Source organism: Neoarius graeffei, chromosome 8, assembly GCF_027579695.1.
Source record: "Neoarius graeffei isolate fNeoGra1 chromosome 8, fNeoGra1.pri, whole genome shotgun sequence".
Lineage (NCBI taxonomy): Eukaryota > Metazoa > Chordata > Actinopteri > Siluriformes > Ariidae > Neoarius > Neoarius graeffei.
The window spans coordinates 49903675-49920100 of NC_083576.1; the positions used below are offsets into that span (position 1 = coordinate 49903675).

Genomic DNA, 16426 nt, shown 5'->3' on the forward strand with positions numbered 1-16426 from the left:
TAATTACGTTCCCTGTCAGCTGTTTAACAAATGGCTATAAAATGATGTCTCTGTCTCATCCAGCTTAAGCCAAATGTAGGCTAATTCTATTACAACCTTCATTAAATAAGACAAGAAATAATTCAAAACAATTATTATTTCAAATGTTGGCGATTTGGATTCTCAGTATGTCTTCCCATCTACACAAACAGAAAAAGTGCCAAAAATGAAAGATAATTCGTTTAGTGTGTTACCAAAGGCTAGTCAGGCCCTGTGCATTGATAGGCTAACAGAGGTTAACGTCATTTAATGTTCGCGAGCCTCTCATTAACGTGGACAAATATTTTGATATCGTGTTTGAAATTGACGTTTTCGAGTAACGATAGACTGCAATATTTACCTCTTATTTAAGATGTGGAGACGTGATAGTAGTCCACCCTCCCGCTCTCTCCATTCAGTCAGCGAACGTCACACAGGAAGTGAACCCCAGCGGGTTATAGAAACTTGCGCAGGAGAAGAATGACTTTTTTATTCGTAGGCTACAGAAACTTTGAGGAACGAAATAAAAACCGGTATTAACCGGTTACCATTATTTTTAATAAGCGTTTCTGTTCCGGAACATAAAAAATAATAAAGTTTCTGGTTTCGTTTCTGTTCCATGTGAAATAGAAAAAGTTCCCGGTTTTCGTTTTCGTTCCTTGAACCGGTTCAAAGCCCTGGTATGAACACAGTGTATCTCTCAGTCTAGTTCAGTACACACAATCATGGGGAAGACTGCTGACTTGACTGTTGTCCAGAAGATGATCACTGATGCCCTCCACAAGGAGGGTAAGCCACAAAAGGTCATTGCTGAAAAGGGTGGCTGGAAAAGGTGCACAAGCAACAGGGATGGCCGCAGTCTTGAGAGGATTGTCAAGAAAAGTTGATTCAAGAACTTGGGAGAGCTTCACAAGGAGTGGACTGAGGCTGGTGTCAGTGTATCAAGACCCATCACGAACAGACATCTTCAAGAAAGGGGATACAACTTTCGCATTCCTAATATCAAGCTACTCCTGAGCCAGAGACAGTGTCAGAAATGTCTTATCTGGGCTAAGGAGAGAAAGAAATGGACTGTTGCTCAGTGGTCCAAAGTCCTCTTTTCAGATGAAAGTACATTTTGCATTTAATTTGGAAATCACGGTTCTAGAGTCTGGAGGAAGAGTGGAGAGGCACTGAATCCAAGGTGTTTGAAGCCCAGTGTGAAGTTTCCACAGTCTGTGATGATTTGGGGTGCCATGTCATCTGCTGGTGTTGGTCCACTGTATTTTATCAAGTCCAAAGTCAACACAGCCATCTACCAGGAGATTTTAGAGCACTTCATGCTTCCATCTGCTGACGAGCTTTTTGGAGATGCTGATTTCCTTTTCCAGCAGGACTTGGCACCTACCCACAGTGCCAAAACTACTACCAAATGGTTTGCTGACCATGATATTACTGTGTTTGATTGGCCAGCCAACTTGCCTGACCTGAACCCCATAGAGAATCTATGGGGTATTGTCAAGAGGAAGATGAGAAACACCGACCCAAAAATACAGATACGCTGAAGGCCACTATCAAAGCAACCGGGGCTTCAATAACACCTCAGCAGTGCCACAGACTGATCACCTCCATGCCACACCGCATTGATACAGTAATTCATGGTAAAGGAGCCCCAACCAAGTATTGAGTGTATAAATGAATATACTTTTCAGAAGTTGGACATTTCTGTATTGTAAATCCTTTTTTTGATTGATCTTGGGGAATATTCTAATAATTTGAGCTACTGGATTTCTGATTTTCATGAGCTATAAGCCATAATCATCAAAATTAAAACAAAAAAGGTTTTAAATATTTCACTTTACATGTAATGAATATAGAATATATGAAAGTTTACCTTTTTTAATTAAATTATGAAAAAAAGAAACCTTTTTCATGGTATTCTAATTTTTTGAGATGCACTAGTATATGGTAAACAAAGGGCAGCACGGTGGTGTAGTGGTTAGTGCTGTCACCTCACAGCAAGAAGGTCCTGGGTTCGAGCCCCGTGGCCAGCGAGGGCCTTTCTGTGTGGAGTTTGCATGTTCTCCGCGTGGGTTTCCTCCGGGTGCTCCGGTTTCCCCCACAGTCCAAAGACATGCAGATTAGGTTAATTGGTGACTCTAAATTGAGCGTAGGTGTGAATGTGAGTGTGAATGGTTGTCTGTGTCTGTGTCAGCCCTGTGATGACCTGGCGACTTGTCCAGGGTGTACCCCGCCTTTCGCCCGTAGTCAGCTGGGATAGGCTCCAGCTTACCTGCGACCCTGTAGAACAGGATAAAGCGGCTAGAGAGATATGAGCCCTATTCCACAGCTGCAGTCATTCATATGTCAAGAACTGCTCAAGTAAGTAAAGAGAAACAACATCCGTCGTTACTTTAAGCCATGAAGTGCCTTTTAATAAATAAAAATAAAGAAAAACATTGTCCAAATGTCTGACTGGTACTGTATATTGAGACGTACAGTATGATTTGAAGTACATACCAAATCTGACTCGAGTTAATTTTGCGCACACATGCTCCTGTAAAAGTAAAATGCAATTTAAGAAAATGGGATGGGGTGATGTATTTTAACGAGTGATGAAAGTGTCATGAATGAACACCGATTTATAAAATTGTTGCTGCAGGAAATAAACAGGACACCTTCAGCGCAGAGTGGGTGAATATCGTTTATTGCTTTTTAAAGTGTTGTTTGTGAGATGTGAGGCTGCACCTAACAGCAGCACTGTATGTTTCCTGTGTTTCTCTAGGTTATTGTGGACACCCCAACCAGCCCTGTGACGAGTGGCTTACCACTGTTTTTCGTGATAACAGTGACTGCTATCAAACAGGTGACCACAGTATCTTCTCTGTCTGTTTCTCTCACCGCATTCTGCCCTCCTCATAGTCTCACTCGAGCATGTTTTCAGTTCACTTGATGCAAATCTCAACCCAGTGTTGAGATCTTACTGCTGTTTGACAGATTGTTTCTATTTCTTTGATTGTACCTTTGACTGAGGAGTTCGTCGGTCACTTACAAGCGTGCTTGCATCCCAAAAAATTAAGTGGATCCTTCGGATCCGTGAAGACCGTAATGTTGTACGAGGTTTGTTGTGCGTTTCTGTCAAGTTTGTGTTTCAGCAGTGACTAAAGCTCAGTACCACAAAACTCAACTGTAACACTTCCTGGTCTCTAGAAATGTACTCTCCTGTTCAGCGGAAACTAAAAAGGTTTCTGCACTTTGAGCTTGTTAGACTCCTCCAGCAAAAACTGATAAAATATGTGTGTGTGTGTGTGTGTGTGTATGTATATATATATATATATATATATATATATACACACACAATATATATATATATATATATATATATATATATATATATATATATATATATACATACACACCTTTGTGCACCAAGACCCTGACCTCAGCCCCACTGAACGCATTTATTTTTAATTTGGAATGCCGACTGCACACCAGGCTTCTTCACCGAACATCAGTGACTAATGCTCGAGTGGCTGAATGAACAAATCCCCCACAGCCATGTTCCAAAATCTAGTGGAAAGCTTGCCCAGAAGTTGTGGCACTTATTACAACAGCAAAGGTGGGACTAAATCTTTAATGTAACGTTCATCCAGAGCATTCGGTTGCGATTTGGTTAGGTGTCCACATAATTATGAACATATGGCGTATTACTTAACCTATAAAACCAGATCTATGCTTCTTTTTCTTCTCCTCCTCCAGTACTTCGTTGGCTGTCACATCAATGCCGCTGTGCGTACGGTGCAGCCAGCTGGCCAGCCAGCTGGCCAGTCGGTTTCAAACAGAATTGGAAATAATGCAGGATCCCAACTGGTTAATCCCGCTAATCCTATAGCAGCTGGGCTCTCATAAAATGCGATGACAAACGAGCACTTATTTGGGTTTCTGGGATGGTTAAATATGCAGGAATGTGACTGATGACGTCACTGACCTTTTTATGAACGTAACTGTATCGCATTTACTTCCCAAAACATGTGAGGCTGTATGTGCGTCATGTTACCCACTCACAACTATTGGAACGGCCATAAAATTGGTCTCTGGTTCGAACACAGTACCAAAAACTGTTTCATAGCTCTTCTGTTCTGGGAAGAAGCAGAGCAGAGAGATGGACTTTGACCTTTTCTTCCAGAATTACAGACACACCAGGCTCGAACTTGAGGTGGAGAGTCAGTGCATTTACATGCACATCCAAATCGAGCTACTGTCGGTAATCAAGCAAAGGGTCCCAGCAGGGGTGCCAGAGAAATCCAATCCTACATGCACACAAGGAAATCGAGCTATTGTGTGAGGTACATTGTGCACCCGAGCCACAGGTGGCGCTACACGCCCCATCGTGTTGGTACACTTCCGGTTGTCGTCATGAAGAAGAGCTATTCAAGAGTGTAAACAAAGTTATCAGTTCCGTGTTCTCCATTGCGCGTTTTTCTCCCGTCTGTGAATTTTAATATATTCAACTCCTTAAGCTGAATGAGCATGAACTCTGTCTCCTCATTGCTCCAGAAGTGCACGTTTCTGCTCGCCATTTTCTCTTCTTCGTTTGTTCCTCCTGACCTCTTCTGCTGCTCGCTACTACTGTTGTCATGCCGACCAAGGCTGTCGTGTTTCCCGCTTGTGGTCTCGTCACTCGTCACTTCCGGAAGGGGCAGTGCTGAAGTAAGTAGCTCGACTACGTAGCTCGATAGGGTTTACATGCACTAAGTAGCTCGGCAAAAATCGCATAATCTAGGTCGTGTAGCTCGATTATGAGAAATCAAGTTCGGTTCAATTTCAGCCGAGCTAAGGTGTTTCCATGCCATTTAGAACTTCGATTTCAGTCGAGCAACGGCAGAAATTCGATTTTCTCTATGTGCATGTAAACGCACTCTGTGACTGCGTACAGTGTACCAACATGGGTTTCTCTTTATCTCATCTCTAGCTGCTTTATCCTGTTCTACAGGGTCGCAGGCAAGCTGGAGCCTATCCCAACTGACTACGGGCGAAAGGCGGGGTACACCCTGGACAAGTCGCCAGGTCATCACAGGGCTGACACATAGACACAGACAACCATTCACACTCACATTCACACCTACGCTCAATTTAGAGTCACCAGTTAACCTAACCTGCATGTCTTTGGACTGTGGGGGAAACCGGAGCACCCGGAGGAAACCCACGCGGACACGGGGAGAACATGCAAACTCCGCACAGAAAGGCCCTCGCCGGCCACGGGGCTCAAACCCAGGACCTTCTTGCTGTGAGGCGACAGCGCTAACCACTACACCACCGTGTCGCCCCTATTATTATTATTATTATTATTATTATTATTACGACTTTTATGTATTTGTACCCTCTGTCTTGATTTTAATTAGGCAGCACAAAGACAAATTATAGCTCACTGCAGACATTTCATGTACTGCTTTGTCTGTTTTTACACCCCTCTCTCTCTCTCTCTCGCGCTTGCTCTCTCTCTAGGGTTATGAGGACTGGCTGCGGCACAAAGCAGACAACGAAGTGAATAAGTACCAAGTGAGAGTGCTGGAGAACGGTCAGCCAGCGCGAAAGGAGAGCGAGAAGATCAAGGTACCTGTCCGCTGCTCCACCAATGTCTGTCTGCGAGTGTGTGTGAGACAGAAGGAGGAAACAACTCTGTTTGCTTGTGTACAATGTATAAGCAGTTTTTCCTGATGTGCAGCACTAATAAAAGCTGTGGTTTTAAATGAACTCTGTAGCTCCCCATAGCTGCTTATTATTATAGCATTCTTATAAGCCAGCAAAATGGAACTGTATCCATTTTACATTTGCAGAATACACATGGATAATATTGGCTGGCTTGGAGTGATATATCTGATTATATTCCATTCATCCAGCATGATACCGAACGAGTCGAAGACAAGTAACTGAATGGAATGTATCGGATAGACCATGAAAAAAAGCCATTATTATTATACATACACATTCAATGGAACAATTATAGATTTTAGAAAAAGTTAAGAACGTGGGGGGTGACTTACCAATATTGAATGCTGATTCTGATCAAATATAATTCAATGTTCTGTCAATCCAGTCCAGTGTACAAAGTCAAAGTTCTAACAGTAAAGATGGTACAAGTCCCAAAAACCCTGAACAGCAACCCAACTTGTATCCAAGCTATATCCAGTTCATGTTCAAAGTTACTTTTGGTCGTAGTTAATTGTAACATTGCAGTTGTTCAAAACCAAAGGGCTTTGCTGAGTGAAGTCCTCTTGTAAAAGTCTCCGTCACTTTTCCGCACCTCCAAGTAGAACTTTGGCAATATTTCCGCTATCGCTCTCTTTTCCAGCTTTTCAATATCCGTTGGTATGTTTTTCTCCTGTAACTATGCGTGAAGAATATCCAGTGAAGTTTTGGTAGCCTTTTGGGTGTTCAGCGCGTCTGTCTCTTTTAAACCTTCCGCTTTTAATGAAGCAAACCTTGCAGCCATGGTTGTGTACAAACCGTCAGTCACTCGCTAGTGCGGAAGTTTTACATCTCCGACATGTCTCTTTTCCAGTTTTTCGATGTCCGTTGGTATGTTTGTTTTGTCCCCCCCCCCCCTTGTAAATATGCATGAAGAATATCTAATGAAGTTTTGGTAGCCTTTTGGGTGTTCAGCGCGTCTTTAGTTTCACTTTTCGGTTTATTTATTTAGTGCTTAAACCGAGCACTGAATTAACCCCATCTTTTCTCTCTCCCAGCCAACAAAGAAATGATTGTGCGCATGCACAGCAGCAAAGTTTTGTCATTGGATCTTCGCATCAGCTCCGATACATGACGTAGTGTCGTCTTGACAACGTGCAATATTCTTACAATATTGCACGCTCATTCTTCATTGGGGAGAGTGGCGTAATACATGGAGGATAAGCGATATGATAATATTGCATGGCATCAATAAATCCGCTAGAAGGGAATAGAATCCATGTTTTTATTACATGGAAAAAGTGGCCCGTATGCATAATTTATTAAGCTTGCTATGGGTTTGTATGGATAACTGTGTTCTCTTTTACATCCTTCAAAATCAAATGTGCTACATTTCTAAAACAGACAAAAGCATGCAGGTACAAATGATGCTTTTGTAAAATTTGAGGTTTTGGGGCACGCCCAAACCGCTTATCACCACTACTTTTCATTGAAGCATCATTATGTCCTCTTCGCACTCTTTTTTTTTTTTTTTCTTTTCTATTGTTGATTACTAGGCCTGTCGCGATATTCGATATACCGACTTGTCGTACGGTAAATGAAAGTGAACTCGGTAATTTTTTTTTTTTACCGCGATTTTGGCATTTACGCATTGTACATCTACATAGGGAAGTCGCCAGAGTATTAGCTTGACCCATTGACTGAATAAAACACTGCGCTGTTTTCTGTCGTCTCATGCAGCTCTCTATCAGAGGTGGGGCCTCCCAGCATGCAACAGTTATCCGGCCAGGGCATCCACTGAATGGGGAAGAGACGACACGTTGCTCCATTGTACAGACCATAGGCGTAGAATTGGGTATGGACAGGTCCCTACCAATATTTCTGATTGAACAAAAAAAATTGTGCTCCGTGCGCGGTACACAAATGGTTACTATAGGTTTCCACTGGGCGAAACCATGCAAAATTTGCTCATGAATATCGGCTCTGTGGGCGTGGTCGCAAAAACAGCAAGCAAGTTCGGCTGCCATGTCAATTAGCAAGTGCGGGTGCAGTGAGCAGCTGCTAGCTAGCAAACTGTCCTTGAGGAATGTAATGTTAGATTAGCTCGTAAAATTAATCAGTTAACAGTTCGTATTTAGTGTGTTTTTTTTAAAAAACGACAACATACGAATATGACTGTTTTCTAAGTTTGTGTGGCATGTAAATAACAATCCGACTTGATACCGACAACAATTGGTGTTCATTAAGGTCACAAAAACATTATTAAATCATGTCAAACTGCGCTAATGCTGGCTAATCTTGCACCGAGTCTTGCTTGTGAAGTGCCTGCGAACTTTAGCAGCCCGCTAAGCCTTAATTTGAAGCGCTTCAGTTAAGACTGAAAACGGTGACAGCTGTTCAAAGCCCCATAAAGCTGCCCGACATGATTGAAGCGGTGGGCAGAGCTGTCGGCACTCAGACTGTGGCTATTCAGAACTTGAACCGCAACATGGATAACATCATGGAGAAGCTTTCGGCTTTGCAAAGGAAATGGATTGATTTGGAGACCAGAATGGACAGAGTAGTCGTGTAAAAAGAATGCGTCTACTCGCCAAGACCAAACAATTCCAATCTTATCTACTTTTGGCTCTCTCAGCCAGCACTGGCCTTGGCCAAGGCCGTTGCTGGGACAACAATTCCACTGGAGAATGCTGCTGTTAGACTCTCTCGTATTCCTTCCCCCACTTCCCATGGTCGCCGTTTTTACCCCCCAGTGTGACAAGTGGATAAGCACCGTTGTCGGGCGCAGGACCGGACTGCTTGGTTGTGCTGGGTTACCTATACCTCTGCCCCTCCCCCCTTCCCCCCCTCCCATGATCGCCCGCCCCCCTCCATCCCCTTGAGTCCCGAGTTTTCGTGTTGTATTGTTATTTTGTGCTTATATGCTGAGGTGTTTTTTTTTAATGTTCCCACACTGTACTCCCCGTAGGAGCATAGTGTGGGGTTTGCTTTTTTTTTCCTCCTCCCCTTCCCTCATGTTACTCTGTATTTTTCATCCCTGTCTTCCTGTCCTGTCTGTTCCCCGTGTCAATTGTATGTATGTATGTATATGTACGGACGGGTTGACAGCTAATTTCACTAGTACTTGTGACTACATGACAAAGGCTTCATTCATTCATTCAAGACCTGCAGAGAGCCCTGACCGAGTTCATGTAACATGACGCACGTAAACAACAACCACCACCCGATGGTGATGTGGACATCGTTCGTGGCCCAGACACCTTTTAATCAAATAAAAATTTTCATGTAATAAGCAAAACAGCCTCCGCCTTCTCGATCAGAAATTTTTGGTTACTCCGCCTCTCTTTTGCAAACGTCACATACCGAGTACATACATATGCTGAACTGATTGGTTTTCAAGGGGCTTCATTTGAAAGCGGTAGGCTCAAAACTTCTCTGTAGAACCCCGTCACTCCCTCCGCTCCCTCCGCTCTGGGCTCAAGAAGACGACAGAAAGGCAATAATCAGAATTCAGGTACATTCTGTTGCCAAGTAAAATTCTAACCTTTCAACGTGTCAAAGTTCTCGAGCCCTCGTCCTGTTTTACTGTTACATCAATCACATATCAGCTTAAACTAGCATTCTAAAACTAGTTAAAGATCCCACAGAAGAGAGCAGACTCCCCCTGCCAGCCTCGTGGAACAGTGTTTAAGGCTCCGGATGTGTTTTACTTCCATTTATGAGGGAGAAAAGAACATGCACCTTCCTGACGGTCAATGCATTATTCGCTTGTAAAAAACACATTTACAAATTGGTAGAATGAGTTAATCATCACATGCAAGATTTGCAGTTAATCAAATGAATTGCTTATTATTATTCATGAATTACTACACTTCTGAACTTCAAATTTTAAAAGTCTGGACTTTGGAGAGATGATGGATCTTTTTTGGTGGAACACAACGGAGCAAAAATATTGTGACCCTCTAATGTTGACCTGAAGTTGGCGCCACTGTGGGTTGGCATTGGGTTTTTGTCCCCGCCAATGTTCATACCAAACCTACGCCCTTGTCTAGATGTTATCTCGTTCGAATTATTACTTTTATCCAAATGACGGCTGGCAATACGTTGTTACTTTGCACTTTTTGTTTATCTGGGCAGCAATCTTTGAGAAACTGGATTGGCAGAATGTTGCCTGTGAAGAAAAGAATGTTGGTCTCTTTATTACCCTGTGCCAAGTTAATATTTACTTAAGTGCAATTTTTAAGAGCCATTTGTTGTTTTTGTTGAGCGGTTTTTTGTTTTTATTTCTTGAGGTTATTTATTTATATTTATATTTTTTACATTCCACTGTTGAAGTTGACTTAAAGTTTACTGTTCTTTGAAAGGGTGTATTTGCATGATCGTCGTTTATTATTTCACCAGTGGCATAAAATTGTCTTGAAAAGACGTCAACAATAATATCGTTCGCAATCATTTCTGAGACAGTATATCGTCCAACAAAATGTATCGTGACGGGCCTATTGGTTACTGCATCCAGTCTTTTCACACCAATTGCGCGTTGCCACGTTTGGTTCCGTCCATGCTTCTTCAAGCTCAGAGTAGATAAACCATTTCTCAAATCTGTATTTATGTCTAAGAAAAGAAATGCCCATGCACAGCGATGTGTTAAAACCATCATACATAAGGACTCTTGGCATGTGGCACAAGGAATTTATACATGTAATCACTCATTAAAGAAGTGTATCATTAATAAAATATATGCTATAAAGATAACACTTGCTCTTGTTACTCGTAAAGTACTGTAATCTAAAGCCTAGGTCACAACCGGACGTACGATTTTTGGCGTTTCCCAAATCGCTGCGGTTTTTTTGTTCGTGGAGAAAGACGCGCGTTGGCCGTAAGTTTGTCTTGCAACCTGAAAAAAACGTAAGCGCCCGTAGAGTTTGTTTGACATGACAAAGAACCTCTGCGGCCGGTCTGCGGCTCGAAAATCAGCATGTCACACGCACGCCCTCCGTGCGTTTCTTGCGTTTTTTGCACGTAGACCGGCCGTAGGAGCACGTACGGCCGGTTGTGACCGAGGCTTAATAGAGGATATTACACAGTCACACGAAGATATGAAGTTTATGTTCGAGTGGTGAATCCACGAGTGAGCGACGCGAAAATATTAACACCAAGCTAAACTTCATATCTTTGCGCCACCATGTGATGTTCTTTATTATTAGAATCTGGCACATAGAGAAGCATGGATAAAAGATCAAAAGGACCGCTGTATATGAAACCGGAAACACTCTTCTCAGTGGGGAAGCGAAGGTGTTGTGCTGCTCGAGAACGTGATCTGACTGCAGTGTTTGATTCACCAGTGAATTTCAAGTCGTAGTCGGAAACTCTAAACCATCAGGAGTCAGTCAGCGTCTGTGAAGGAAATGTTCTCGAACGGAAGTCTGCTCTTAATCCCACTTAAATTCTGACCCCATCTGAAACCGGCTGTTAAAGCAGAGCAGCTCAAACACACACACGACACGTGCGCATCTGAAAAAGGAAACGAAAGAACCACCCAAAGTGCTGTGCCGATCAGAACGTATCGGGTCATGGATACAGCCAGTAAAGGAGGCTCTGCTGATTCGCCAGGAGCCCGCCATGCAGAAACCTGTCCGATTTTGTCAAATTTGTCGCGTGTTGGTTGGATGGTTTTTATTTTGCAGGTGGGTGATGTCGTGGAGGTTGTGGAGGATGAGACCTTTCCCTGTGACCTCATTTTGCTGCATTCCAGTCGAGACGACGATACGTGTTTCGTCACCACAGCCAGCCTGGACGGGGAGTCCAACCATAAAGTGAGCTTATTTCCACATCTCGTGACGTCGGCCATAGCTCTATTAAAGGCCATCGCGTTTATGTCTACATTACATTAGTTGTGCGTTTCCAGTTTAGATGAAGTGCAGAGGCCCAGATCGCTGCTTTTTTTTTTTTTTTTCCCCCCTCGATTTGCTCTGGTTCTTAAAATAGTTGACCCACATCCTGTCATCTTTCTACAACTTGTCATGTTCCTCCCGACACTTCAGCCAATTATTGAACTTTTTTTTTTTTTTAAATATGGATTATTTTGCATGGAGTTTGTTCTACTGAGCCATTTTCTTTTTTTTTTTCTTTCTTCTCTGAGCCTTTGGTTTCTCTTTCAGACACATTACACTGTGCCAGATACAGAGAAGGATTTGCAGTCTCTCATTGCTACCATTGAGTGTGAGCAGCCCCAGCCTGACCTCTACAAGTATGAACTCATCTTGTGTGTTGCAAAACATACTGGCACAAACTCAGTACATCGAGTCAGTACAGTACATGTAAATAAAGTTGTTTGTCAGTTGAACCCCGGATCTTTTGGTAATGGTCCTGGTTAGAGTATTGGGTTGATTTTTAATCAAAAACATTGCTGATTAGATGGCCAAGGAGGAAACGGTGGAGTTTCACCGCGGCGATAGATGTCCGTGTTTATAATCAGCCATCCTGTTGAGCCACAGTGAGCGCAAGCAGACTTGTACAAATATTGTTAGGGAATCTGCGCTTTCCTGTTGCTCACAGCAGAGATCTCTCATGCTCCCTCTGTTGGCAGGTTTTGCTCACTGCAGCAGCTCAGCTGGAACTCGGACCCATTTAAAGTCACCACATTATTATTATTATTATTATTATTATTTAATACCTACAGTTTTCTCTTTTTGAAAAATATCTCGCTTGATGCAAAGCAGAAAAAGGCACTGAAGTGTCCACACTCCTATCCACCCAAGGAAATCCAGATTCTGTGCGTAGTTGTAGTCGAGTCACTAAACCTCGAGTCCGAGTCCAGTCTCGAGTCCCCAGCGTTCAAGTCCAGGCCATTTAAAAAAAAAAAATTTCAAGTCAAGTCCACTATCGATCTGAGTCGAGTCCAAGACTCCAACCGGCGGCCGTTTCAGCGTCATTAACATGAGTCTGTTCCTGAACATGACGTATGAACAGGTGAATGTGCGTTCTCTTATGCCGCTTTTCCACTACCAACGCGGCTGAGTTGGGCTGAGCCGTGCCGTGCTGAGTCGGGCTGAGTGGAGCTGAGGGGGGCTGTTGGAGTTGCATTTCGACTACAACCGCGCTGAACTGTGCTGGCTGGAAGTGGGTGGACACATTGGGTGGAGTTAGCGAAAGTGGGTGGACGTCACGTGATGTCGTTAGGCGGCGCAAACAGTGACATCAGTGACCTTTTAAGCGGTAGTCTCACGACCCGGATAGTAAACAATAAACATGGAGGACATGGAGTCGTTAGTGTTGCTGGTCTTGGTGCTGTGGCTTGTTGTCACCGACAACGCCAACAGATACTGGCAAGAGCGTATAGATGAGGCGAGGCGCATAAGGCTTCAGAAATTCTCGTAATTCTTCTTTTTCCGGGTTTACAGATCCCAGCGTGCTCGCGGGGCGTGTGTAGGCGTGTGAAGACACTCCTCCTCACCAATCAGTGCACAGGGGAGTGTCTCCTCACGCCCCTAGCCCCACTCGGCTCGGTTTGGCTCGCTTCAGCCCCACTCCAAAACCGTGCGAGTTTTGCGTGCTGAGTAGGGCTGAAGCGAGCTGAGTCGTGCTGCTCTGAGATAGTCGAAACGCTAGCCGTGTCGGGCTGAAGTGAGCTGAAAAAGGGTAGTGGAAAAGGGCCATTAGTCAGGGAGTGTGAAGTGTTCCGTCAGAGATGGTTGGGAGACGGATGCAAGTGCAGAAGGTGTGTTTATTAATACAAGCGAAGAGGGTAAACAATCCAGAACGGCAGGCAAAATCATAAAACGCTGAAACGGGCGATAGGCCGAGTGAGGCACAAACAGACTATCGTAGACTCGGCGTAATCGAAGACGAGAAGCAGGAAATCCGCAAACAAGGAAATAAGGCTCAGCAACGCAACTCAATACTTCGCAAAGTAAGTGTGTTTTCATAGTTTTTATATAGGCGCGCTGATTGCGCCTTAATCCTGTGCAGGTGTGAGTTGTTTATCTGGAGCGCGCCTGAGAGTCTATCTGATGCACACAGATAGACCAAGGCGTGCAGGTGTGATGCTCCTTAGATGAAATTAGTACAAAATGAATGTAGATATAAATATCTTATGCCAAATTATTATGGCACGTTACAGAAAAAAAAAGAAAAAATCCAAGTCTCCGTCTCCATTTTCTGAGTCCTGATGCAGTTAATGCACAAGTCCTTAAAATTGGGGCACGTGTCCTGGACTCGAGTACTCGACAAGCCTGCCATACGCAAATTAACCCCTTGGCTGCCACCCATAATTAATTGTAATGGGCCGGGCATATAGGTCAAAATTGGGATATTTTGATAATCTTTCTCTAACTTGTTCAGAACTTTTATATTTTTAATATTTGTATAGAAAAATCACAGAAAACACTGTTGTAGAGTAACAAGTTGAGTAATCAAAAACAACTTCAAAAGCATAAAAAAACAATAAACCAAGACAACAGGTCTTGTCGATGAGAACCTGTCCATAAACATGAATTACTAGTACTTGGAAACACAATGCACACCAAGGGTGTACATTGTGTATTCAAGTAACTGGGTATCATTTTTATGATGGTCATCGGTATGACCCGACCGCGAATAGAGCTCGCGATCTCCCGATGGAGAAGTGGACACGCTAACCACTAGGCCAACTCACGGTAATGTGTAGCGTACGTCATAAGGCACAGCGGTAAAAGATTTCATGACGTACGTGACTCGTCCAAGGGTATCGAAGGGGTTAAAACCATGCACAATCCCCCACACACCACTTCTTTCCCTTTTGTAAACCAGTGTGACACGGCCTCAAACTGCTCATCATAGTGGAGCGGGATGGTCCCCGTCATATTTGATGACCCAGAAACATTTGTATCTCGTATCTTCAGTACTATTATCGAGGTCTACATGTTTCTTAAAATGTGTCAAAAGCCTGTATTGAAAATGTCGTGGAATAAGTTTCCTCAAAACTATTTTCTGATAAAAGCGTGCTTGAGAGAGTTGAAGGTGACTTTAAATTCTCTGCTGCAAAAGTTCTACATATTCTCTGGCACGGGTGAAGTTTTTATAAATGGATCTCGGGGCCAGCGTGCTTTATTGTTGGGTCAAAACCAGTCAGCATCTTGTCTCTATAATTGGTGCATTTCAGATGCACGGTTCGCTGTGGAGATGTTATTGATTGTGCTGCTAGAACGGCACACAGATCTTTCTAGAAGATAGAATGAAGACTTCCAGATGAGCACAAATAACGGATCAGTATGTTTCAACCATCTGGAGGCAGTGATCAGTTATATTTAGTACTTTACTATGTCAAGGTCACGGTGTACTTTTGTGTGTCGTGTTCGTTTGTGTAGGTTTGTGGGACGGATGCACATTTACAAGCCCGACCAGGAGTCACTAGTAAGGTGAGGCCGTCCTTGTTCTACTCTCCTCATCCGACGTCATCCACCTCTGTAATCTCCGTCCCTTCAGCTCTGAGACTTTCCTCTTCTGTTCGTTCTTCCATTGACCTGTAACCCGAAACAAACATTACATCAGAGCAGGACTATGCTGCTCAAACACAGCTACAAAAACACTTATTTGTCACTGGAGCAGTGAGTAATGCGTCGTAAATGTCCACACACCCTGTCCTTCACACAACCAGCCCACACCAAGCAAACTCACTTCACTGTGTTCAGACATCTGCTACGTTGTTGTCCGTCACGGACATGAACATGGAGCTGTTGGTATGATCTGCATGTCATGTATTTGTGTTCTGTAGATCTTTGGGTCCGGAGAATCTGCTCCTGAAAGGTGCAACTTTAAAAAACACCAAGAAGATTTATGGTAGGTGCAGACCTTCTTTGAACCCGTGTGGTCCGTCTGTGTCAAAATGATCCATAAACGTTTACGAAGGTGTTAAAATACAACTCCTATTCCATACATTTGGGACACTGTGTAAAGCGTAAATAAAACATTTTTTTCGCGGCCCGATTTCCATCAAATCGTGTGCTCTGATTGGCTTGTGAGCGGTCCGGAATCCTTCGATCCGGACCCCGGTTTCAGGCCTTTTGGCGACTTGCTTGTTCATAACAACAAAAAAACATATAGTAGCAATTTTTTTTTTTTGGTCAACATTTATTTTTGCATTTCTCAGTATATTTACAACATGGATCGCCTAGATGAAGTTCTTTTTATTTTTGGAAAATTCTGAGCTGACATAGCTTGTCAAACAGGTTTTTGATGAGCTTGCAGCAGGTTTGTTGTATATGGAATCAATTTTGTGCCAAAATGTTTATACAATACTTTTGAAAAACAAAAACGACAAATCAAAATACAAAAAAAGAACAGTCAGTTTTTTTAGACTGGCAAACAAATTATTCGTGTAATCGTGCAAAATATCAGTCTGTTACTCTTCAGAAACCTTTTATTTTTGTTCCGCGTCTTTCTCAGTTTTGTTTGACGTAATTTATTTTGGTTGCGATTCCAGCTTTCTCGTTTGCGCTCCCTGACTTTTTGCTTGCAGTTTTGGCACAAACTTCACGTGTGGGTGGGCTGTCCAGGAACGCATTCCCATTGGGTAACTTGTGTTTGACTGACAGCTACGTTCAGCCATTCCCTACTCGGATTCTGGCGGACTGTTTGACGAGTGACCGATCCATTGACGGTAAACAAGGATCGAGTGGACTTCAGTGGCGACTATAATATTGAATTTACACTTTGTTGAATTAATTCAATATCGTAGTCGCCACTTTAGTCCACTTGATCCTTG

General features: G+C 43.2%; 1 protein-coding gene across 7 annotated transcripts in view; it reads left to right on the top strand.

Annotated features, from left to right (window-relative positions):
* The window catches only part of atp11c (ATPase phospholipid transporting 11C), a 273394-nt gene that overhangs the window by 164617 nt on the left and 92351 nt on the right, over positions 1–16426 (top strand). For all 7 annotated transcript variants that reach the window (XM_060927777.1, XM_060927778.1, XM_060927772.1 and 4 more), the window contains exons 4-9: positions 2783–2863; positions 5503–5610; positions 11370–11498; positions 11844–11932; positions 15030–15080; positions 15437–15501. In XM_060927777.1, the coding sequence (XP_060783760.1) occupies positions 2783–2863; positions 5503–5610; positions 11370–11498; positions 11844–11932; positions 15030–15080; positions 15437–15501 (523 nt within the window). The remainder of the gene's footprint in view (positions 1–2782; positions 2864–5502; positions 5611–11369; positions 11499–11843; positions 11933–15029; positions 15081–15436; positions 15502–16426) is intronic.